At 42.2% G+C, this 22,886-nt stretch overlaps 2 protein-coding genes across 9 annotated transcripts in view; both read left to right on the top strand.

The window, feature by feature from the left end:
* itprid2 (ITPR interacting domain containing 2) overlaps positions 1-6,443 on the top strand; it is a 33,100-nt gene extending 26,657 nt beyond the window's left edge. For 7 of the 8 annotated variants that reach the window (XM_053440605.1, XM_053440601.1, XM_053440606.1 and 4 more), the window contains 7 exons: positions 49-1,869; positions 2,373-2,432; positions 2,737-2,861; positions 2,978-3,074; positions 3,377-3,442; positions 3,552-3,860; positions 3,972-6,443. In XM_053440605.1, the coding sequence (XP_053296580.1) occupies positions 49-1,869; positions 2,373-2,432; positions 2,737-2,861; positions 2,978-3,074; positions 3,377-3,442; positions 3,552-3,860; positions 3,972-4,079 (2,586 nt within the window). In that variant the 3' untranslated portion in view covers positions 4,080-6,443. The remainder of the gene's footprint in view (positions 1-48; positions 1,870-2,372; positions 2,433-2,736; positions 2,862-2,977; positions 3,075-3,376; positions 3,443-3,551; positions 3,861-3,971) is intronic. The other variant, XM_053440603.1, reaches the window with a different exon arrangement.
* Positions 6,444-7,441: 998 nt separating this feature from the next.
* cwc22 (CWC22 spliceosome associated protein homolog) lies at positions 7,442-18,646 on the top strand. Its single transcript, XM_053440598.1, has 20 exons — positions 7,442-7,542; positions 8,624-8,680; positions 8,783-9,006; positions 9,229-9,473; positions 10,006-10,260; positions 10,419-10,547; positions 10,719-10,887; positions 11,159-11,212; positions 11,304-11,439; positions 11,622-11,828; positions 11,909-11,971; positions 12,062-12,157; positions 12,488-12,569; positions 13,021-13,081; positions 16,171-16,248; positions 16,646-16,798; positions 16,944-17,071; positions 17,180-17,281; positions 17,651-17,817; positions 17,965-18,646. The coding sequence occupies exons 2-20, from the start codon at positions 8,626-8,628 to the stop codon at positions 18,447-18,449; spliced, it is 2,889 nt and encodes a 962-aa protein (XP_053296573.1). The 5' UTR covers positions 7,442-7,542; positions 8,624-8,625; the 3' UTR covers positions 18,450-18,646.
* The last annotated feature ends 4,240 nt before the right edge of the window (positions 18,647-22,886 follow it).

The raw sequence follows: 22,886 nt of genomic DNA, 5'->3' as shown, positions 1-22,886 counted from the left end.
TTCAATACATCTGCGTTGAGTTATTAATGTTTAATTCATTTGAATTAGGTGCAGGAAAGTAGTGACAGCTGTGACAGCGAGATGACGGTGACATCGCACCCGTCCCAAGATGTGGCCACGCCCCTCGCACTGGACCAACCTGCGTTCGATTTGCCAGATGCCAGAGAGGAGGAGTCAACTCCTGGTGGTGCTGGGGAAGCTGATGGGCGGAATAGCTCGAGGGAAGAAGACGAGAATGATGGTATTCCAGAGGAGGTTCCTCAGTATACAGCTCACTATTTCCCTAGGAACACAGTGGGAACGCAGCTGGTTGAGACCCAAGGGGAGGAGGAGGAGGAGGAGAAGGAGGAGGAGAAGGAGGAGGAGGAGGAGAAGGAGAAGGAGGTAGCTCCAGCAGAGAGAGGGCACGGAACTGATCTAGAGCCTGAACCAGAACTGGAACCAGAGATTCCTCATAGCTTGTCTGCTGCAGAACAAGAACCACAATTCGTGCAGAATCAGCCTGAGACAGCCACAGACATAGAGCCACCCACAGAAAGGGTAGAAGCTGAAGACGAGGCCCAGGAAGAGAACTCTTTCTTGGACCTTTCTGATGTATATTTTCCTCCTGCTCCATCCTCTCCGGTTGTCAATGCTCTGCTCCGAGCCAAACACAACCACCTGAGAGGAGCTGGGACACACGTCGACCTCATGCCCGGTGAGCCGCCGCTAACTCCACCGAGAGGACGAGGAAGGCGTGGCTTCCCCATGCAGAGGTCCTCCTCTCTGCCCTCCTCGCTCCTCTCCCCCTCCAGGGTCGTGTCCTCTGTCAGGATTCAGTTTGGGCAAGGACAGTCGTCCTGCACCCAACCCAGGTACTCCTTCAAATACACCCCAGAGGAGGGAGAGGACAAAGAATGGGATGAGGATGAGGTGGAAGGACAAACTAACTGTTTATCTACTCTGATAATAAACCCTGCTTCGAATCAGCCACCAAGGCTTCCCACAGATGCTTCCATCCCACCGAAACCCATCCCACGCTACATGATGAAGTCGTCCTGCTCGCTAAAGAGCTCCAGCCCTCCTCCTGATTGGTCACCAGGAGGCCAAACCCACTCTTGGAGCTCCCAGAGCATCCCTGACCTCTCCTCTAACCAGCACCTGTCAGGTCACTTCCATCAAAACCAGCAAAGTTGGAATCCAGGGCAGATGATGTCCAATTATCCTAATCCCACAGCTCAATACATAAACCCTTGTCCTAATCCTAGTCCAAGTCTCATTCATAGCCAAGCCCCCTTCACTATGAACCCTCCTCCACAGTACCCCGCTCCTCTCCATCCATACGCCAGTCTTCCCAACCTCCTCTACCACAACAATCAATCCTTGAACCCCCATTCTAGTATGACCAGTCTCCATCAGCCTGCAACTCCCACAGTCCCCCCTTTTGGCAGCATCTCCAATTTGCATCAGCCGTCTACTTCGATAGATCCTCATTACGCCTGTCTGGGTAACCTGTATCCCGGAACTCCCTTTATGCACCACCAGGGCTGCAACCATCCATACGGCCATCAGTCCCCTTACCATGCTGCTCCTCACGGCTCACCGTTTTCCTCAACTTACCCAGGTTACCATGGCTACAGCACAAACCCGCATATGGCATTCTCTCATCCCGTCCCTCAGTGTCCTCCAGAGCACGGCCTCAATCTGGGTTTTGCTCCTACTGCTCCAGGCTTCCTCCCCGGCATGGCCTCTACCTTCAACCAGGGTCACAGCCTCTACACAGGGCTCCATCCCCCCGGTCCTGGACACAGCCAGGGTCCATCCAGCACCGAGATGCAGCTGAGGAGAGTTCTGCATGATATCAGAGGGACAGTTCAGAGTCTGACCCAGGTTAGTCCTTCTCTCTGAGCTCTCGTTACTTATGTCACTGTAGCTTTGTCTGTGGTTGTAATCCACCTGGTTTGTTTCATCTTATTTGATTGTTCTTGCTATCTTGCTACAATAATAAATCCAAACACCAGCGGTTACAATTCATTCAGGTTTTAAACAAAGTGGATAGTTTTGCCAGATTAGGCACCACTGTATTTGCTGGTAATACTAAAAGTGAACACACCAGTTATGTTGCTAACAAACTGTCCCTCCCATTGGCCCGCCAATACACGCCCTGACCAATCATTAGTCAGTGTCAGCTGTCAGTCATGCCGTTTCACCCTGCTTTTATCGCATCGAATAACAAATTAAAACTAAGAAAAAAATATTTTATGTGGGCATTTACTTTTTAATTATGGTCCGAGCTGAGTATTCTGATTCTCCTGATGAGTACTCCTGCTTGTTCATTTGTCATCTTGTTGTGTTCATCCTCCTTCTGTGAAACCACTATCCTCTTCATGTAGAACCGAGCCCACACTCCAGACGCGTTCAGTGATCACACAACATCTCTACGCAGCCAGCAGGTACTGTCAACACCCAAGTAATCTACATCAGTTGCCCTCCTCTGGTTTTCATGTATGCTGTTAATGCATTAGTCAAATTTGGACTGACGAAACTGAATCAAATGTCAGGACCATGGTCTCCACATTAACATACATGCCACCATTCTGTTTTCATAGTTATATAATAAATAGACAGTGTTGCTTTGCATAACATTTACACAATGTTAGACTGTTTCCATCCTGTAGGCAACAGGCTGGGCCGTTGCTGTCGTCGTTATCAATAAACTCAGTTTCACTTTATCCCCCCCTTCTCTTTTTTTTTCAGTCTTTGACAGAGTTTCACCAGAAGAGGCGGAGTCTGAACTTGTTCCGCAGTCAGATGATGGATCTGGAGCAGTCAATCATGCGACAGCAAGCTCCTGTCTTCAAACACCTGAGCCCTTCTGACAGGTGACTCACAACAACTAACTAGTTGTTTCACAGTTAACTGAACTTTGTGTATTGTATATGTGAGAATATGGTACAGAGCAAACTTTGTGTGTGTGTTTGTGTGTGCGTGTGTGTAGGTTGGAGGTAGAGCAGCTTCAGTCTCTGAGATCAGCAGTAAGAGAGGAACTGCAGGAGTTGGAACAACAGCTGGAAGATAGACTGACACAACAAAGGGTACAGTATATATTTATATATACAAAATACACAATGCATAGTGCATACAATACACACCACATTAAAGAGTATATACGCACAACATAGGCTATATATACAACTTTCTCCATCCAATGGTTTCCAATGCAAACTCCACTTTGACGCAGATGATACTGTGATATATCCAACTCTATATCATCACCAAATCGGACTCCAACTCGTTTTTAATACTACCCAGTGAAAATTGTGAGGTTTAAAACTTGTTGTCATGATGACAAAATTACACTGTGGATTTTTTCAACTGCAAAATCTCTTCCCCTCAGGGTCTCCATAGAGAGAACAGCTTTGACAGTCTGTCCACCGCCTCCGTGCTTAGAGCCATGGATCCGGTCAGTGTACAAACCACACACACACTTTCACATTAGTAATATAAAGCTAATAATATTTGTCGGATAAAGTTTTTGTCACCCTTAATGTACAACCTTTACTATTCCCCAGGTGTCAGATCTCCTCAGAGAGCAGCTTTACCTCCAATCAGAGCTCAACTATGGCGGCCACACCCCTACCACCAATCCCTCCTCCCGATCGTCCAGTCCAGGCCGAGGAGGAAGAGACCAGGAGCAGAGCCAAGGTGTTTACCGGGCATCAATCAACATAACCCCTGTCCTTCCTCCTCGACCCAACACACGAGAAGCGGAGGAAGAGGAGGGAAAGATTGCAGGAGGAGGAGAGGGAGTTGGAGACGCACCAGAGGATGGCGCAGCAGGAGCAGTCAGAGTGGAGAACCTGCAGCAGCTCATCAGAGAGGTAACTGTCTGATTTACTGATTCATGTCTGGTGACATTTCTAGAGACACTTTATATATGTATCAATTTTATTTTTATTTTCACACACATTTTAACATAAGGCTTTTTCCAGATTCGAGAGAGTGTGGCGCAGGAGGTCCGACGGGAGATCTACAGCGAGTTGCTGTCTGCCGTGTCGCCACGGCAATCGCCCTTGCCCTCCAGACAACACCACCTGTAGCCATGGCGACAGCAGAGCACCACCACGTTGACCTTTAGCCTTAGTAGCCACAGTCTGAGCAGCACCACTGTCTGTCTGTATCACTGTATAGCTGAGTAACACTGTCTGTGTGGAACACTATGTGTCTCTAACACTGTATGTCTGTAACACTGATGATGAACCCACCTCGCTCGTGAACCGCCCCGGCTTCCACTGCTTCAGTTGGTTTGACGAAAGTGGTCTGATGCATGCTGGGAACGCCAATCTGGACCAGCCTGTTCACACAGCGTCCTCCAGCATACATTTCCCTGTGAGCCATCATTAATTTGTTTTTTTATTTTGCCCACCACCCTGTTTACTTTTTCTATCCTGATATGATCAAATGCCAGGTTTAAAACTACAACCACTAATAGTATAACTACAACTGCGAGTACTGCTCACAGTACTGCAACTATCTCCACCACCACTAACCTGCATCCTGATTGAGTTCATCATCACAGTCGGAGATTGGATCAGGATATTAACAGAATTTATGTTCTGATATTTTAGTTTTCCTACTAAATATAGCGATAAGCTAGTAGTAACAAGTATGTAAATATGTTGCACACAGGAAATCACCCTCCCTGAGAAGTACTTTAAATGCGAGAATCGTCTCTAAATCTGTCTTCAAGTAAGAGAGACATTTTTTTTAAAGAGTCTACTGAGGTTCAAACTCTTTTATACCCTAAAGTTACTCATTCCATGCACATTTCAGTTTATCAAGGGTTTGAGAGGGATTTAAGGTATATCACTCAAAGATTATGATGCTGCAGCTGTCAACATTTTCTCATCATCATCCCCACCCTCATCATCATCATCATCTTCAAAGTCAACAGTGGTTCTCTTCCTCTGGCCTCCTTCACAGCTGATTCTGTTCATTTCCATGGTGTCCCTGGCAGATTAGATCATAGAATCCCACATATCTTTGTCATGGTAACTTTTTCAACATTTTAAATTGAGTTTAGGTTTTTGTAACTAAAAGTCCTGATGCATACTGTTTTTGATTTTTTTGGAGCGTGGGTGATTCTGTCTTGATGGAGCTAGGCTAGGAATTTACCCCCACTTCCAGTCTTTGACGATATTTCTGGCTGTTCCTTTAACTCTCATTGGCTGTTGATGAGCAGGTTATGAGGCTAGTGTGTGAGGTCCTGTGGAGGTCAGGCTCAGAGGTCAAAGGTTGCTCTATGGTAGCAGCAGGTTTTGGTAAGTTGTCATGGTAACAGTGGTGATGATGATGATGTACTGACAGGTTGGGGGAGGGGCTTAGTGAGCGGGCAGTAAAGCCCAAACCTTAGCGGTGCTAGCATTTTAGCTTCAGGCTTCTGATGACAAATCTGTGCAATAATATGAACATACACTATAATCTGATTCCTTAGATATTGTGAATAAATGACCAAGAATTCACTGCGAACATTTCAGATGTGATCAGACATCCCGCACCACTTCAGCACAAACTGTCTACCTGCACCTTTAACACAAGTTAATCTTAAACTTGAAGTTTTTTATCGGGAGAAACAGATTTTCTGTCTCTTCACACAGAATCCACAGAATTGATTGATCGCTGATAAATTGATAACCACTCAATGAACATCTGTTTTCTGTGTATTGTCGTCGTGTTTACTCAAAGGTTTATTATTATCAGTTACCGAAGGTCAAGAAGAACTTCATAGCTGAGGTGAAACATGCTCTCAGCACCCTCCATGGCTGAGCGGGATTGGCTGTAAGACTAGTCAATCAGGGCAAACACACCCCATGTACCTTTTATTAATTCTTTGTAATAGTTGCGAAAAATTCCACAAAGACTCGCATTAGATGTTTTGATATTATCTACTGAAAGCTGAACTTTGTGTACTTGGAGGTCCGTTCTTGATCTTTGGGAGCAATAGAAAGAGAATCAGACTCAAAGTTCGACTTACCAGCAAAATGGAGTCTTTATTTAGCAGGTGTTGTAGGTGTCACCACCTAATTGTGAACTTTCAATCATGTGAACTCTCCAGATCGTTATTAACTGGACCTTTGATCATCGATTCTCTTCATCGTTGATTGACTTTGTGTTTGTAGAAAACTTTTTATTTCTCTGATCACAAACTGCTCTGCTGGACAAACACTCACTGTGAGCTCTTCATGCTTTTTACTTCTCTGTCTTTTTTCCACTGATCAATCATCACACACGTCTAATTACACTTTACTATCTCACTGTTGGTGTTGATTACTTTCCATTGATGCCTCTTTTTATTGATGTCTATTAATAATAATGTGTATTTTGTACTGATGTATTGTCTGTGGGATGCAGGGAGGGATCACTCTGTAGAGATAAGAATAATAAAGATGTATTTATTTTCAGTACAGATGTGTGCTAGTGCTTACCTCCAGTGTGTGTGTGTGTGTGTGTGTGTGTGTGTGTGTGTTGTGTGTGTGTGTGTGTGTGTGTGTGTGTGTGTGTGTGTGTGTGTGTGTGTGTGTGTGTGTGTGTGTGTGTGTGTGTGTGTGTGTGTGTGTGTGTGTGTGTGTGTGTGTGTGTGTGTGTGTGTGTGTGTGTGTGTGTGTGTGTGTGTGAAATGGTAAAACACTACTGGGTTTTGCAGCACTTTCCAACTTAAACCTGAGCTCAAAGATAGAGATAGTAATCAGAGATCAATTCCTCTGCCAGTGCTGCAGTACTAGAGCTCAGTAACTAATGGTTCATGCCATCTTAAAAACTATACAGCTAACCAACAAGCAGATAATAAAACAAAATGTGAAAAATGAAAATTATCTCACATATACGCACATAAAAAGGTTAAAATGTAGGAGAAAAATATGATTAAAACTAAGAAAGTGGATAAAGTAGGTCAAAATAACACAAAAATGTGAAAAAATATAAGAGTGAATAAAGATGACCCAAAGTACCCTAGACACGTGTGACAGGCTGCTGCGAGACCATGACATGCTTTAAAACATACCCAAAAAATTAAATCAATACAGAAACTGACAGAACATCTTTAGAACAGGTGTAATCTGTTTTCTCCATAGTTTCTCTGGACATCGAGGCTGTTTCTGTCTGTATGTTAGAATTTAACCCCAAAGCAATCATGTCATGAATGCTTTTTTGGATCAGGGGTTTTTGAGGCACCCCTACTACCATCTCTTCTTATTTTCTCTGAAGATAGTTCCTGTGGGGCACTGCTTGTATATATATAATGAAATAACATCCTGCCCTCTATCATCACATCATATGTTTTTCTCTCCTCAACTGATAAACAAGCGGATCAACAACAAGATGCTCGGCAGTGAGGAAGTAGTTATTATCATCACCGCTAGAGAGCGATAGCGAACAAGGCATTACCTTTCAAACTTTTATTGTGAAATCCGGAAGCTGCACCTGACCCGGCAGCATTTCTGGGATATCGCCGCCACTAAAAAGACTCTGATTTGACGTAGGGACAAAAAGTCCGGGAACAAAACGGTAAGAGAAGATTAAACGTAAAAAACTGGATGTAGCAGTACTATATTATCGATGAAAAACACGCTTGATGTCTTTCACTTCTTGCTTTTGAACACTTTAACTGGGCAGAGTCTATGTAGCATTAGCAGGTTAGCTAACTACAACATCCAAACACACATGGCGATACGACTGAGACGTTTGTCGATTTGTGGAAATGGTTTTGTTCTCTCACGTCATATTATTACCTACCTAACTTCTCTGAGATAACTTCTATATTATAAATGTACCCGTAGGAGCCGCTTCCGGTTTCTTACTGTTGTGATACATGTTGCCCGAGGTTTGCTACAGTGAAACAAAAACTGTCTTTTAAAGTTTGAAACAAGGGCTTAGATCCTCTGTATAATATTTGTAGACGTATCATATAACCGTCTCTGAGATGAGGTTCAGACAAACACACCGTGAAATGTTAAACAACCAGAGTTTAAACCGAGCGGATTCTCATTTGTACGACAGATATAGCAGATGAATTTCAAATATTTCATTTGGATAATGTTCTGCTTTAATAAATGTTACTATGTTGTTTATTTTAAATGATCGTCACGATCACAGACATGGTAAGAACATCGAAATACTGAGACACAGACTTACAACGTACAAATCAAATTCAGGTTTTCATAGGATTAATGGTCAATAAGATTTTTTTTTTTAAAAGTTATCTCAGATTTTGTAGAGTGTAGAAGATGACCTCATTTTGTTATCATCAGAATCATGTTTCTCTTTATGTATGATTTGACATATGATGGGTGTAGGGATGGAATTAGCAGATCCACAATAATGTACCTTTTTAATTAACATTCAATTGAATCACTTTGTAAAATAAGTTTCCTGCTCCACAAGTTTGAATGGTTGCTGTTCTTATCCAATGATGGAAAACGAAGTAGATAATTCAGTAGATTGTAATGTCAATTTTTTTTTTATGAGTATTATTTTTCTGTTATGGTTCAATTAATTATTCTGGAAACTGCTAATGGAAATAGTCCTTCTCTGCAGCCCTAAGTGACTATAATGCCTTTCTGTCATAATGAGAACGTGTGTTTTTAAGGTATGGACTCTCCAGGCAAAAGTCAAAGTCCCAATCCTGCACAGAAGGAACACAGTGGTGAGTAAAATCTTCTGTCACTAATTGTTGTTATTGCAGTGGCAGTATAAGTACTACTTAGTAGCTGTAGTTTTAAGATTCATCTTCCTGTCTTGTCTTCAGGATCTTCAGAAGATGAGTCCAGTCCAGCTGCAGTGAAGCCCCAACAGGCCGACTTGGTGGAGAGGAGCCCCACAGACAGGCCCTCCCCGCAGGCCAGTCCTGCAGGCCGCAGCCGCTCTGGGAGCCCGGCCTCCAGCAGCTCAGACGACAGCACCAGCAGTGATGAAGATGATCAACATAATGGGGCGCTGAGGAGGCTCAGGAGCAGCGTGGCCCAGATCAAAGTAAGCTCCGACTAAGGTTGTTACTGTAATTTGATGTATTTAAATGCACTGGTTGCTACCAACAACTGTGACGTTTTGAAGTATCTTTTTACTCTGGGTACAAACTTGTTCTTGATTTACAGAGTGACATGTCCAATTCTTCCTGCATTCAGATTGATCCAGATCATTTTAACAGGAATATCGAGACATATTACTCACACTCGTTTTGTTTGTTCGTTTCAGAGATCCAGATCCAGGTCCAAAGAACAAGATCGATCCAGATCTAGATCCCACGGATCCAGGTCCAAATCCAGAGAACGAGACGGATCCAGGTCAAGGTCCAGAGAAAGATCCAGGTCAAGGTCCAGAGACAGATCAAGATCAAGGTCCAGAGGAAGAGACAGATCCGGTTCCAGGGGACGAGACAGATCCAGGTCCAGAGAGAGGGAGAGAGACCGGGAGCGCTACGACAGAGGACGCTATGCTAGGTAACACACACACACAAACACACAGAGCCTCATAGCTGGCGATTGGCTTGTAATCATTTTGTGATTTAGTGGATAAATATCTCATAATGATGTAGTGAAACTGGGTCATAAAAACCCCCTTCTCAATAAAAACCCTACACATACTTGTCATCATATATAGATGAGCTGGGAGGCTCTAAAGAAGTCCATCAACGGGTTGATCAACAATCCAACGTGTCGAACATCGTCAACATCATATATATATTTCTAAAAAAACAATACACACTCAATTCAACATCAAACGTGTTAATGCATAAATATAAAACTGACACAGGCCGAGTGTCAGAATGTTATTAACAATACAGATATGAAACAGTTCACGTCGAAGAAGACAAACATTACGAGATAATTATGAGTAGGGCTTGATGGTAATTCAGTTTTACCTTTCATGCCAAATACGGTTGTTTTAAGTGAATCATGATTTGAAAGTAGTAACGCGTGTTTTCAAAATATTTTGTTTTCTAAAATCTTTGTCTCCTTCGGTTCCACGCAGAGATCGCTATGATGATCGTCGTGATGACAGGAACGGGCGTTTTCAACGGTGGCCCAATCGAGATGCAGAGTCGGATCACAGGAGGCGTGGCCGCTCTGCTGATTCTCCGACAGACAAGGAGCCGGTGGCGGCAGATGAGCCACCGGTCAAAAAGAAGAAGGAGGAGATTGACCCAATCCTGACGAGGACTGGTGGCGCTTACATTCCCCCCGCCAAGCTGCGTATGATGCAGCAGCAAATCACTGACAAGAGCAGGTACGAGCGAGTTTGTTTCACTTTTACCGAACTCATTCTGCTCAGCTCGGATCGACTCTGTTCTGATGCTTGATCTGAGATGTGCTACCACAATCTAGACCTAATCTTAATTTAATTGGATAATTTGTGTTGTCACTGATGCTCCCCCTCCTGTGCAGCCTGGCCTATCAGAGGATGAGCTGGGAGGCTCTAAAGAAGTCCATCAACGGATTGATCAACAAAGTCAACGTGTCGAACATCGTCAACATCATCCAGGAGCTGCTACAGGAGAACATCATCAGGGGGAGGTGAATAATCACATATACTCGTAAACAACTGCACGTCTACACTCAATATTCAAATAGAAGACTCACTTATATAACATCAGTAACATTTGAGGGTTAATTTTTTATAAATTGCTATATTTTATGTCACAATGGAGGCCATGTTTTGTCTGACCGACTCCCCCCTCCCCACAGGGGTCTCTTGGCTCGCTCAGTGCTGCAGGCTCAGGCAGCGTCTCCCACCTTCACCCATGTTTACGCCGCCGTCGTTGCCATTATCAACTCCAAGTTCCCTCAGATTGGAGAGCTGATCCTCAAGCGTCTCATCATAGCTTTCAGGAGGAGCTACCGCCGCAACATCAAGGTACATGTCTGACTGCACGTTCAACTCTGAGTGTCGAGAATGAACCTCTTGGAGATAATACACAATATTAATGGATTCATGCTCAAAATGTAAAATTCACATTTCAAGAAATTACACTGAAGCGTCATCAGAAATGAGGCGATACATGCTTCCCAAATTTTTTTTCACCTCTTGACATGTTTTCATCTTAAGATGTATTATGACTGAAGGTTACAAAAGTAGTCGCATTAGTATCAGTGATGTATTAAAATCAGTCCGTTTTGTTTTCCAGCTTCAGTGCCTGACAGCCTCAAAGTTTGTGGCTCACCTCATCAACCAGAACGTGGTAAGTTACCAACATTGATGGAAGGTCTGAGTGTTGATGCGCAGCTCTTATGAAGTGTTTTTACCTTTCTCTCTCTCTGTCTCGCCCTCAGGCCCATGAGGTTTTGTGTCTGGAGATGCTCACCCTGCTGTTGGAGCGTCCGACAGACGACAGCGTCGAGGTCACCATCTCCTTCCTGAAAGAATGTGGACTTAAACTGACCGAGGTCTCCCCCAGAGGAATCAATGGTAAACAGCAGCTACAACATTAAACTGGAGGATCTTCTACTTTTTTCTTTGTTATAGTAGTAACTTTATTTCTATCAATCAGTTTTCTATTTAAGAGGCAAACAAATTCTACATAAAACGCAAGTATTGGCACAATTGATCAGGAAAAAAATCTAATAAAAATAGCTTTCTCTTTTTTTCAGCCATATTTGAGCGTCTCAGGAACGTCCTTCACGAGTCGGCCATCGACAAGAGGGTCCAGTACATGATTGAGGTGATGTTTGCCATCAGGAAGGACGGTTTCAAAGATCATCCAGTGATCCCAGATGGCCTGGACCTGGTGGAGGAGGACGACCAGTTCACCCACATGCTGCCACTGGACGATGAGTACAACCTGGAGGACATCATCAGTAAGAGCTGGAGACTACAACCATCTTCACAAATAAGTGTATACATGTTAATCCTAACATGTGTGTTTGTGTTCACTCAGATGTGTTTAAGCTGGACCCGGACTTCCTGGAGAACGAGGAGAAATACAAAACCATCAAAAGAGGTCAGAACTTGCTTAAACATTGCACTTTGCCAAATAAGCTGTCATCACCTTCACAATCTTAACCAATCCGCCGCAACCTCCTCCTCACAGACATCCTGGACGAGGGCAGCAGCGATTCAGGAGAGGAGGCAGACGGCAGCGACGAAGATGAAGATGAGGAAGAAGAGAACGAGGAAGTCGGAGAAGGTTAGACAGGTTTTTCCTTCTCAGCATATAAAAACAGATGCACAATGTCGTCTCTGCCGAAGCTGTGTAATGTTAACACTGATGATGTTTTTGTGATGTCATCTGGGTTTTAAATGTTATACATTAGTTCTGTGTTGCTTGACCTGAGGTGTTTGAAAGCTAAAGGTGTACAAGGCAGGAACAAAAAATGCTCCCGTAGTTGCGTCACTTTAATTTTGTGATATTACATATTTGTGATATATTGTCATAATAATCATCTGATATTTTTACATGATACACAAAAAGCCAAACAACATCTTCCATCGTCTTCTCTGTCTCTGTTTGTCTCAGATGAGAAGGTCACCATCTTCGATAAGACTGAGGTCAACCTGGTTGCTTTCAGAAGAACCATCTACCTCGCTATACAGTCCAGGTACAGACGTGCGCACACACATTCACGCCTCTAGTTGTAAGGACACTAATTGATGTAATGCATTCCCTATTCCCTTACCATAACCTTAACCATCACAACTAAAATGCCTTACCCTAACCTAATTCTGACCCTAACCATAAAACAAAGTCTTTACCCTCCAACAGCACATTGAATTTGTGAGGACCACTCAAAATGTCCTGATAATAATGGTTTTGAACCAAAATTGGCCCTCATAAATATGAATAGACATGCGCACACACTAACACACTTGAAATTACACAGTGATCAGTGACTCAGTTGTCTCTGAGGGTGTTTGCAGTTATTTACAGCTCCTGCTAAATTTGATGAACTTGGACTAATATTTAAATATGTGTCTGTGTGTGAGTGGCCTACTTACCATGCTTTAATTGAAGGGATTTCACAGTAACTGACTGACTGGTTGTTTCTGTAGTTTGGACTTTGAGGAGTGTGCCCACAAACTGATCAAGATGGACTTTCCTGATAGCCAGACGGTGAGTGGACAGACACACACACACACTGATACAATCACATTAATGATTGTATTGCTAGAATATTATATCTCTACATGTAAGATACTTACCAAGTTATACCGTAATAGCACATCTCTGTGTCATCCAAACACATTTCTGATCAGAAGGTGGCACTGATACCCAAGTTAAGAATTTTGTAATTAAAGGTTCCAGATGAATTTTAGTTTGAGGTGATAAAGAAGGGCATTAGAAAAAGGTTATTTTCAGGTGTGTGTGTGTGTGTGTGTGTGTGTGTGTGTGTGTGTGTGTGTGTGTGTGTGTGTGTGTGTGTGTGTGTGTGTGTGTGTGTGTGTGTGTGTGTGTGTGTGTGTGTGTGTGTGTGTGTGTGTGTGTGTGTGTGTGTGTGTGTGTGTGTGTCCGTGGCTTGTTAATAGCGCTCTCTGTGAGCCTGTGGCGAAAATAGGCTTTGAGAAACATCATGTGTCAGAGGACAATCAGCTCTGTGTTTCTAGAGTCGGTCAAAACTCAGATGGGCCCCGTAGCACAGTCTGATAAAAGGCCTCTCACTATCCCTAGAGACGATGGACATCAGGGTCATCAAGTAATTGTAGTTTTGATTTAAGTCTTTATGGCCATTTTGTGTTTTTCAATCCATTTTTTGACTTAGACGAAATTTCAACAGCCTTTTCAAACAGAGGCTCTTACGCGTGTCTGTGCCAGCTCAGTGACTCAGGAGACCAATTAGGAGCAGGATGGAGCTGCTAACATTCACTAGTATCTAGGACATGACCTGAACAGTAATGTTATGTAGCCCAAACTAGGGCTGGGTATTGCCTACAACCTTACGATACGTATCACGATACAGAGACCACGATACGATACTATCACGATACACGTTGCTTTTGAATAATGACCATGTCCTGCACAGAATTGACTACAACAGTTGTTCTTTATTATTCCATATAACAGCAAAGGCGAAGTCTTAGGGATCGCACCACTCAAAATACTTAAAATTCGGGCCATTAAAAGATTCTAATCCCAATATAAAAAAAAGGCAATGCCATTGATCTGTCGCTCACGCATCTCCTCCCAAGATCCCTGGATACGGTGTTTTTAATTTCCCTCGTAAGTGCCGAGTCTGTTGCTTGAACATGAGCGCAGTTGCACATCTGGGCATGCAGCGTGGCTATAATGTTCTTCGGACATTACGAGTGCTGCAGCTTTTAGCGGCTTCAGGGCTTTAGCCTCATCTTCAGCACAGGCCAGGTCCGCTTCAGTGAAGGTCCACAGCTCCTTGGCATTCTTCCACACCTCAGTGGAGAATAAGTAAGAAACAGTGGGCGTCTCGAGCGCACGTTGAGCAGCCAAATTCAGACTGCGAGCAAAGCATTTCACGTGCAATAACTCCGCCAGTTTTTTCGGTGTTTCTTCCTTGCTTGTTTTGAGTTGAGACGTGTGCTGTTTTTGCCTATGCTGCCCCCTTTGGCATTATTGTGCACTGCACCATAGGTGAAGTTTCGTGTTCAAGACAGCCGTCAAAGCATTTGATGCCGTATCGATACAGTAGCATCTGCATCGATGCGTGCATCGGCATGACGACGTCACGATATATCGCCATATCGATTTTTTTGAGCACAGCCCTAGTCCAAACCCCCTTAAAATAATTCAATTGAATTTTTTTGCTGCCAAATCATAATATACATTATCTCAAGGCTCTTTCCATAGAGGGTCAAGATATTTATGTTTTTAGAGAAACTCAACAGTTCCCACAATGAGCAGCACTTTGGTGACTGTGGAGAGAAAAAAACTCCCTCATTAACTGGAAGAAACCACTAGAACCAGACGTGGGCGATCATCTGCCTCGACCGGTTGGGGTGAGCAGGAAAAATGGGGAGGGGAGGAGAGATGGTTGGAAAACGGAGAGAGAGAGAGATAGGGGGAGGAGCGATGTAGTCGGTAAATTATGCTCAGCGTGTTTGGAGGTAACTGTGTTACTGCTGTAAGAATTTAAAAGTTCACTAATTACAATGCAGTTTGTTTTTCTTAAATAGTTTAAACTCATCACTAAGCTTGTTACTGTATATTTGTTAAATTAGTCACCTTCCCTCTTCTTGTTCTTCGTGGTATTGAAATGGTGAGAATCATTCACCGTTTTTGAAAGTGGAGCAAAAGCACTTTTATTTTCTGTCTATTAGCTATGAGGATGAAAATCTCCCAACTTCAATAACTTGTGTGGCAGTCACACGATGTACACCTCTTCCTTCTCTAAAGTTTCATGTGACAGTGGTGTAAATATATGAACACGGTCACCTGTCGCTCAGTTCAAATAGATACAGTCAGTGGAGAAAAGTATCAACACCCGTTTCCAGCTCCTAATCTGTACCTCAGGGTCAACTCTGTGAACTTTGAGCTGCTGATGGACATGATGAGATATAAAATCATAACATCGAGACATGTTGTAGGCAGCATGTGAATGTTATGTTTAAACGGATGAAACAACAGTTTGATTAACTGCTTGGCTGTTTGACAGAAAATCAAGATCATACTAAGTGTGAATGTGTGTGAGAGAGACTGTGTGAGCATTTGTGTTAGTTCAGAGGTGAGGACCTTGCCAGACAGAGTTTCATCAGCATCAGGACTGAATCACTCAACACAACAGCTGGATAACACACACACACACAACCTTTTAAGATGGCTGTCCTTGAACATATTTTTCTCTCAGATGTACTGATCAGCCGCACTGACACGAATGACAACACTTTTTTGAAGTATCTCATGTTCACTAATCATAACAAATGTAATGACGACAAAGACCTTGTCTGCCATAAAATATGAGTCGAGAAGAGGTGAAAGAGGAGGATGGTGGCAACAGAAACCGACAGCTGCACAAATATAGTGTTTGTTTAGTTTTGGGTTCTTCCTGCACATCTGGACCAAAACTTGAAGGCATAACAGTGACTTCAAACCTTCATTGAATCTAAGATCGTGGTTAAGATCGAGCGTTGAGTTTCAGAAGACACAGCCGAAAAGATCCACACTGTCTTACATGTGTGACACGTAGAAATGTATAACCCTCTGTATTAATAAGATGTTTGTGTTTGTGTTAACAGAAAGAGTTGTGTAACATGATCCTGGACTGCTGCGCTCAACAGAGGACCTACGAGAAGTTCTTTGGTTTGCTGGCCGGGGTGAGGCGCACACACACACACACACACACACACACACTCACACTCACCTCTGCTGGTATTCTCATACATTAATCTGAGGGGCATTTCCAAGGGTCTGTTCATCCTATTTTTAAAACACGTTTTCTCTCTTCGCTCTTCTAGTATCTGTCATAGATAGTTTTGGTTTAATATGCCCGGATATTGTGATAACATAGTCCGAGTCTTCGTTTGTGGTGCTTTCCGTAATTTGTATTTACATTTTAGAAATTCTGCTGAAACACAATTTGTCTGTTTCTATGTATAGTCTGCAAAAGTTTTTTTTTTGAAATTTTCAAAACTTACTGTCAAGTTCCGATGTTGATCTTAAGTAAAATGTAAAAATAACACTTTCTCTGTGTTTGTGTGTGTGTGTTTGCAGAGGTTCTGTCTGCTAAAGAAAGAGTACATGGAAAGTTTTGAAGGTATTTTTGCGGAGCAGTATGACACGATTCATCGACTGGAGACCAACAAATTAAGGAACGTGGCCCGACTGTTCGCTCACCTGCTCTACACAGACTCTGTTCCCTGGAGTGTAAGCGTACACACACATACTCACTTTAAATTCAATAGAGTCTTACCAATCTCAGGTTAAAACACATGAAACAGCTTTTTCTCTCTAGTTGAATTTTCTTATTCTCTCTCTCTCTCTGCTGTTTCCGGTGGATGTCTTTCACCAGGTGTTGGAGTGTGTCAGGATGAGTGAGGAAACCACGACGTCGTCCAGCAGGATCTTTGTGAAGATCCTTTTCCAGGAGCTCTGTGCCTACATGGGCCTCCCCAGACTCAACCAGAGGCTCAAAGACCAGTACGGACACACTCACACATGATGATTGGAGAGGGGTTTCCCGTTGGTTATGAAGAATTAAACAAACAAAACAAAATTGTGTTAATTTTTAACGTCTGTGTGTTCCAGGACTCTGCAGCCGTTCTTTGAAGGTCTGTTCCCTCGTGATAATCCAAGGAACACTCGCTTCGCCATAAACTTCTTCACCTCTATCGGACTGGGAGGACTCACGTAAGAGACACAAACAAACACGGTGTTAACTATGTAGCCAAAGTATATGGACACAAAGATTATAGTTTTAATATTTGATCCCATTTGCATTAGTCAGGTTTCTGAAACTCGTTATAGAGATTTTCTCTAATTTATCCACAAAGAGCATTGAACGCTGGTGAGAGGTGACAGGGTTTCTAAACTGCAGAGTTCATGTCTCTTTTGTGCTATAATTGAAGGCTACAGTTAGTCATTGATCAACATCACTGTATCGTCTCAGTTTATATTTACATAATTCTCTCTCTCTCTCTCTCTCTCTCTCTCTCTCTCTCTCTCTCTCTCTCTCTCTCTCTCTCTCTCTCTCTCTCTCTCTCTCTCTCTCTCTCTCAGGGACGAGTTGAGGGAACACCTGAAGAACGCTCCAAAGATAATCATGACACAGAGACAGGAAGTGGAATCCTCGGACTCTGACTCCTCCTCCTCATCCTCCTCATCTGACTCCTCCTCATCAGACTCCTCCAGCGATTCAGACTCCTCCTCCAGCAGCAGCAGCTCAGGTACGTCTGTATAATTTTTTTGAGTGATATTAAAATGCTCTTAAATTTAACTTAGTGAATCTGAGGAAACCCTGGTTACACAGAAATGGACAAGAAAGTCAGAGAGTGACAGATTAACAGTTATTATTTATTCCTTTTCTTCTCCAGACTCAGATGCCAAACACAGGAAGAAGAAGAAGAAGAGAACTGAACCAATTGAGCAGAAGAAAAAGAAAGAGAAGGGCAAGAAGAAAAAGAAGGACAAAAGCTCTGACAAGAAGCAAAGCAGACACAAGATAGCTGAGGATGACAGTAACGATGAGAAGCAGGCAATGAAGCACGGGAAAGGCCGTGCACGTGAGATGGAGGAACACGAGCATGCACGTCAGGGCACACACCAGAGCAGACGAGACGAAAGACCAGAGGAAGAGGAGCCGCAGCGAAAAGAAGAGGACAGAAGTCGGAAAATGGACTTTCAAGGCAGGCAAAGAGATGGTGAAAGGGAGCGAGCGGGAGACAGAGGGAGGGATAGGGAGAGAGAGAGGGAAAGAGAGAGGGAGCGAGAGCCCGAGGAGAAGAGGGAGAGGGAGCGAGAGAGGAATAAAGAGAACAGGGACAAGAACAGAGAGAGAGAGGAGAGGAGGAGGAGATAGAACTCTTCATCCCTCCATCCTGAAGCAGCAGTGATGGACTGATAACTGACAGACAAGTGAATCTTTTCCCTCTGTCATTCCTCTCTCTCTCTACCTTTCTCTACCCGTCTTTCTGTCAGTCTGTATTTTCTATTCTTAATTTTTGTTGTTGATGAAATAAGGAAAAAAACATTAAAGTTGCTTTAGATGTTTTTTAATCTTGTGACTTCTGTTTGTGCTTTTTTATCCCAAGAAGTGGAACAATAATATTGGTGAATGTTGTAAAAGCAGGCAGAGTTTATATTTATATTCTAGTGAGATATGATTCATACAAACTTCACCTCTGCCTCCTCCTTCTCTACTTATAGCTGCTGCTCTTGCTTATATCACTTCTCTTCACTCCAGTGAAATATAACCGCCTTTGTTTTATTAATACTAATAATATGCAGCTAATAATTACTTTCATGATTGAACATTAAATAGTTTGGCTAATGAAACAACAGAAAACTTAAAATGAACTGTGTTGATAACCCTAAAAACTGGATTCATTCATTTATTCAACCTTTAATTGAACTATATCAAGGTAGAGACATCATTTACAGTACTGAAAATAAACAAAACATTCCAAGAATGCACAAAAAAATGGCAAGCAAAAGTGAGAAGCTTTAGGAATATATGCAACACATTCAATTTACCAATCACTAGAGGTAAAATGTATGTTTTATTCCATATATTTTCCTACATAACATACAAGAATGAAAACCTGACACCATGTCCGATAAAAGCTTGACCTATTTATCAGTCGTCAAAATATTTGCCAGCTAATATTCTGTTTCCACTGATACTTCTACTGATCAAAACCATACAAAATAATCATTAATTAAGACGTTATTTATGGGTTTCAAATATCTTGACATCTATTATAAAGTTTTCCACGTCGTGGTCAAGATGTTCATGTTTTCCTCAGGATTGATTTGTAAAAACCTCATTTCCTGGGGACATTGGGCTACAAGTATAAGTTATCCATTTAAAAATCCTTCATAAAATAGCAAGACCTTCAACTAAATGTACTAAAGGTACAAAATGTGAATGTACTCATCATGCAGAAAAAGCTACTTTGATGATGTTGCATTACACATACATTCACAACTTTTATTACAGACTTACATGTGTAATTATTGGCTTTGCTAAGTAAATTTAATCGATTTTGTATTTACTGTTTGGCTGCAACATTGGTTCAGTTCTCTTCTTCTTCTTCTTCCTGTGTTTGGCTGCAACAACCCCAAACTAAACTTTCATTTAACAAGTTTTTACTGTTGGATTAAGCTGATTAATAAACTAAATGAGGCAGGTTTCTGCACATGGCCTGGGAGAAATTAAACATTTTGAAAAAATACAGAAGCTACATAAAGAATATCTCAGAGTTTTTCTACATACTGTTAAGACCATACAACTTTAAAAACTTGATTTTGTGCACTGGACCAGGTGTTTTATTTTAGGAGCAGATTATAGGATTCTTCCAAAATAGAGTTCCACGTTCTGATTAGGTTAAATTTATAAAGGGTTCATAAGCAAAAGATGATTTTATTACTGGTTAATGAATTTCTTATCAGTGTGTTAAGAACTCCCTTTACGAGCTTCTGGAAACTCCTCCCTCACAATGCCACTTTAGGTATTTAAACTCTTTAATCTAATAAACTGTTTCAGCATCTTATCATCGGAAGTAAACCGTATAATCTTTGAAACATGGTAAAGAATTATCTCATGTACTGTGTTACTTTCCACCCTGCTGCATACCCCAGGTATGTACTGAGCATTTATGTTGTGCTTGTAAAGTCTCCTCAGTTTCAGGTTTCATCCCTTTGAACTGAAAAACCCAGGTTGTGTTTTGTTGACAGTAAACGTCTCCTGTGATGGTGTCGCCTCGGAATCTGCTGACATGTGCACTTCACTGACGTATCCTCCGTGTCTGAACTTTCTCACCTGCCTGGTTTTCTCCACGTGCTCCTGTGATTAGTGAGGTTGAAGTTAACTTTGGCTCCTTCTCTCTCTCCTACATCATCATGAGGTTGCTTCACCGCACACTATGACCTGAAAGAACTACTATTAATGTTGTGAGTCTCCGCTGACACATAGTGTTTTGTTGCGTTTCGACTGTATGAACAAGGGATTTGTGTCTGTAACTGTAACAAGACATGCATATAATATTAGACGTATAGCTCCTCCACCTGGGCCCAACAGTCCCGTTAAATTCTGCTTAAAATCCGTCATGTTGGAAATGTATAAACTGTTTATTCCCAACACATTATTTCAGCTACACATTGGTAGTTACAGGTTTGTTGCTCAAATTGTTATCGTACAGCAGCTGAATGAAATGTCTACCCCGTTGGAAACCACACGTAAATCTGCGAGATCAATGTTTTTATTTGGTTCTGCACCAAATTGTAAAGACTTGAAGATATCGGTCCCCTAAACAGATCTGATGTTTTCCATCAAGATTAATTGAAGTATTCTCTGAGAAAATCCTCCCTGTTGTCCTGATCCATGCCAAAATATAATGGTTTCTTTCTCTGCCCATGTCCCTTCCTTACACCAAGTTTTGTGGAAATAGATTCAACAGTTTTCGTGTAAACAAACCAACAAAGATTGGGTGAAAACACAACCTTCTTACTGGAGGTGTCACTGTTTCAAAGTGACCTGAACCCTAACTTGTCCTCACACTAATCACTGTTTCTTGGCCTTTCAGTGACTCAATTCTGGACTAATGGTTTCCTGTCATTACGCTAAGCTAAGCTAATTGACCTTGGCTGTAGCATCAAACTGATCAGTTCTGTACAATGACACAGGAGAGAGAGAAGGACTGCTCAACTTTAACATATTACATGATCACATCTTGTTTATCAGATTGATCTGATCGTTTGACATTTGTGCAGCTATATACAGTATTTAATTCCCCTATGTATGTATATGCCATGTCAAATATTAATGAGTTACACATTCAATAAATATAAAATTTTGCATCCAGCCATCCATCCATCCATCCATCCATCCATCTATCCATCTAACCATCTATCCATTATCCATCCTTCCATCCATCCATTCATCATCTGTCCTTCCACCTATTCTTCCTTCCATCCATCCATCCATCCTTCTTTCATTCCTTCCACTGTAAGTGTGCACCAAACTTGTTTATTTATTCACTGTGTGTATGTTTGTCCTGGTTATTCCTGTCTTCAAGCTCCCAGCATACACCCACCCACACACCCACCCGATCACACCCACACACTCACACACACACTCTCATGGCTGTATCCTTGTACAACCTTGATATGATGTTCAAGGTGAGAGGGGGAGATGCCTGTGTGTGTGTGTGTTAGTGCACGTTACAGGCATGTGTGAGTGTAAGTGGGGCGCTGCAGTACTCGACTCTGATTGGTTGGATGTCCTGAGGAGCAAAGGAGTCCAATTGGTCTGCTGCGGCAGCTCATGGAGGAACAGACCCATTGGGACCTTGGAGCTGCAAGGAATTCTGGGAAACCGAATCAAGGCCTAAATAAAGGATGGGGGTGGGGCTGTATGTCCGTTAAGTAAAATGCTCACATCTAACACATGGGCCATGCAGCACCCTGTAAGATGGCTTTATTGTTGGAACCATACTGTTGAATACACCTAGGTATCAATCATAGACTGTACAGTCTATGATTGAGTGAGAAGTGTTGTAAATTATAGGACGTGATTAACTTTAATTAATTTGGACGTATGGAGTTGTGTCTGTGTCCATGTGATGAATCTAAGGCTCAACATTCTCCCTGTTTTAAATCCAGTTTGGTCTCCACTTTCTTCGTTGTGTCTGTCTGCTGTTTGGTGCTGAGCAGCTCCTCCACAGCAGCTCGTTTTTCTACTGTAGACAAAAGTGATGCTAGGTGAGCGATGAGTTATCCAGGGCAAAACAGTTGTGGCCAAAAATCAGTTAACTGAAAACACTAAATTCAGATTATTCTCCGTAGGTTCGTAAATAAAACTGAAATTGTCTTGAGTCAGAAACATTAAATTCTGTATTTGTTTTGTTGTCTATCAATCTTGGCAAAAACCAAAGCCTGACTGGAACAGGATTTTTGCAGTAGTATACAAGTCTGTATTTCAGCATTAAAAAAAAAAACATTTCAACAATGCTATAGCTGCAAAATGTATTTTCTACATACAAATTAAGATCTTTGCTGAAGTTTCCAAAAGTTTTCAAACTGCAGGAAATTATATCACATTTGAAAAACAAACTAGAAACCTCTCTCTGAATATCTTTATTTATTTAACATACAACAAAACAAACTAACTTTCATTGATATATCATCCTGCAGATTCAGTCCAGTTATTATTTCCTGATGATTTCCTGAAACAGCTGGGTGACTGCATGGCTGCATTTGTTGGGGAGAATATTTTCAGTTTGCAGATTAATCCTTA

This window comes from Pleuronectes platessa, chromosome 14 (genome assembly GCF_947347685.1).
Source record: "Pleuronectes platessa chromosome 14, fPlePla1.1, whole genome shotgun sequence".
Classification (NCBI taxonomy): domain Eukaryota; kingdom Metazoa; phylum Chordata; class Actinopteri; order Pleuronectiformes; family Pleuronectidae; genus Pleuronectes; species Pleuronectes platessa.
The sequence above is the reverse complement of the archived record's forward strand: the minus strand, read 5'-3'. Positions and strand labels throughout refer to the sequence as shown.

Bases quoted from the DNA above. Each gene is read 5' to 3' on its own strand.
- cwc22 (XM_053440598.1), top strand. From the start codon at position 8,626: ATGGACTCTCCAGGCAAAAGTCAAAGTCCCAATCCTGCACAGAAGGAA. The intron at 13,082-16,170 runs GTGAGTGGACAG...TTGTGTTAACAG, and splicing joins ACTTTCCTGATAGCCAGACG to AAAGAGTTGTGTAACATGAT. The intron at 17,072-17,179 runs GTACGGACACAC...TGTGTGTTCCAG, and splicing joins AACCAGAGGCTCAAAGACCA to GACTCTGCAGCCGTTCTTTG.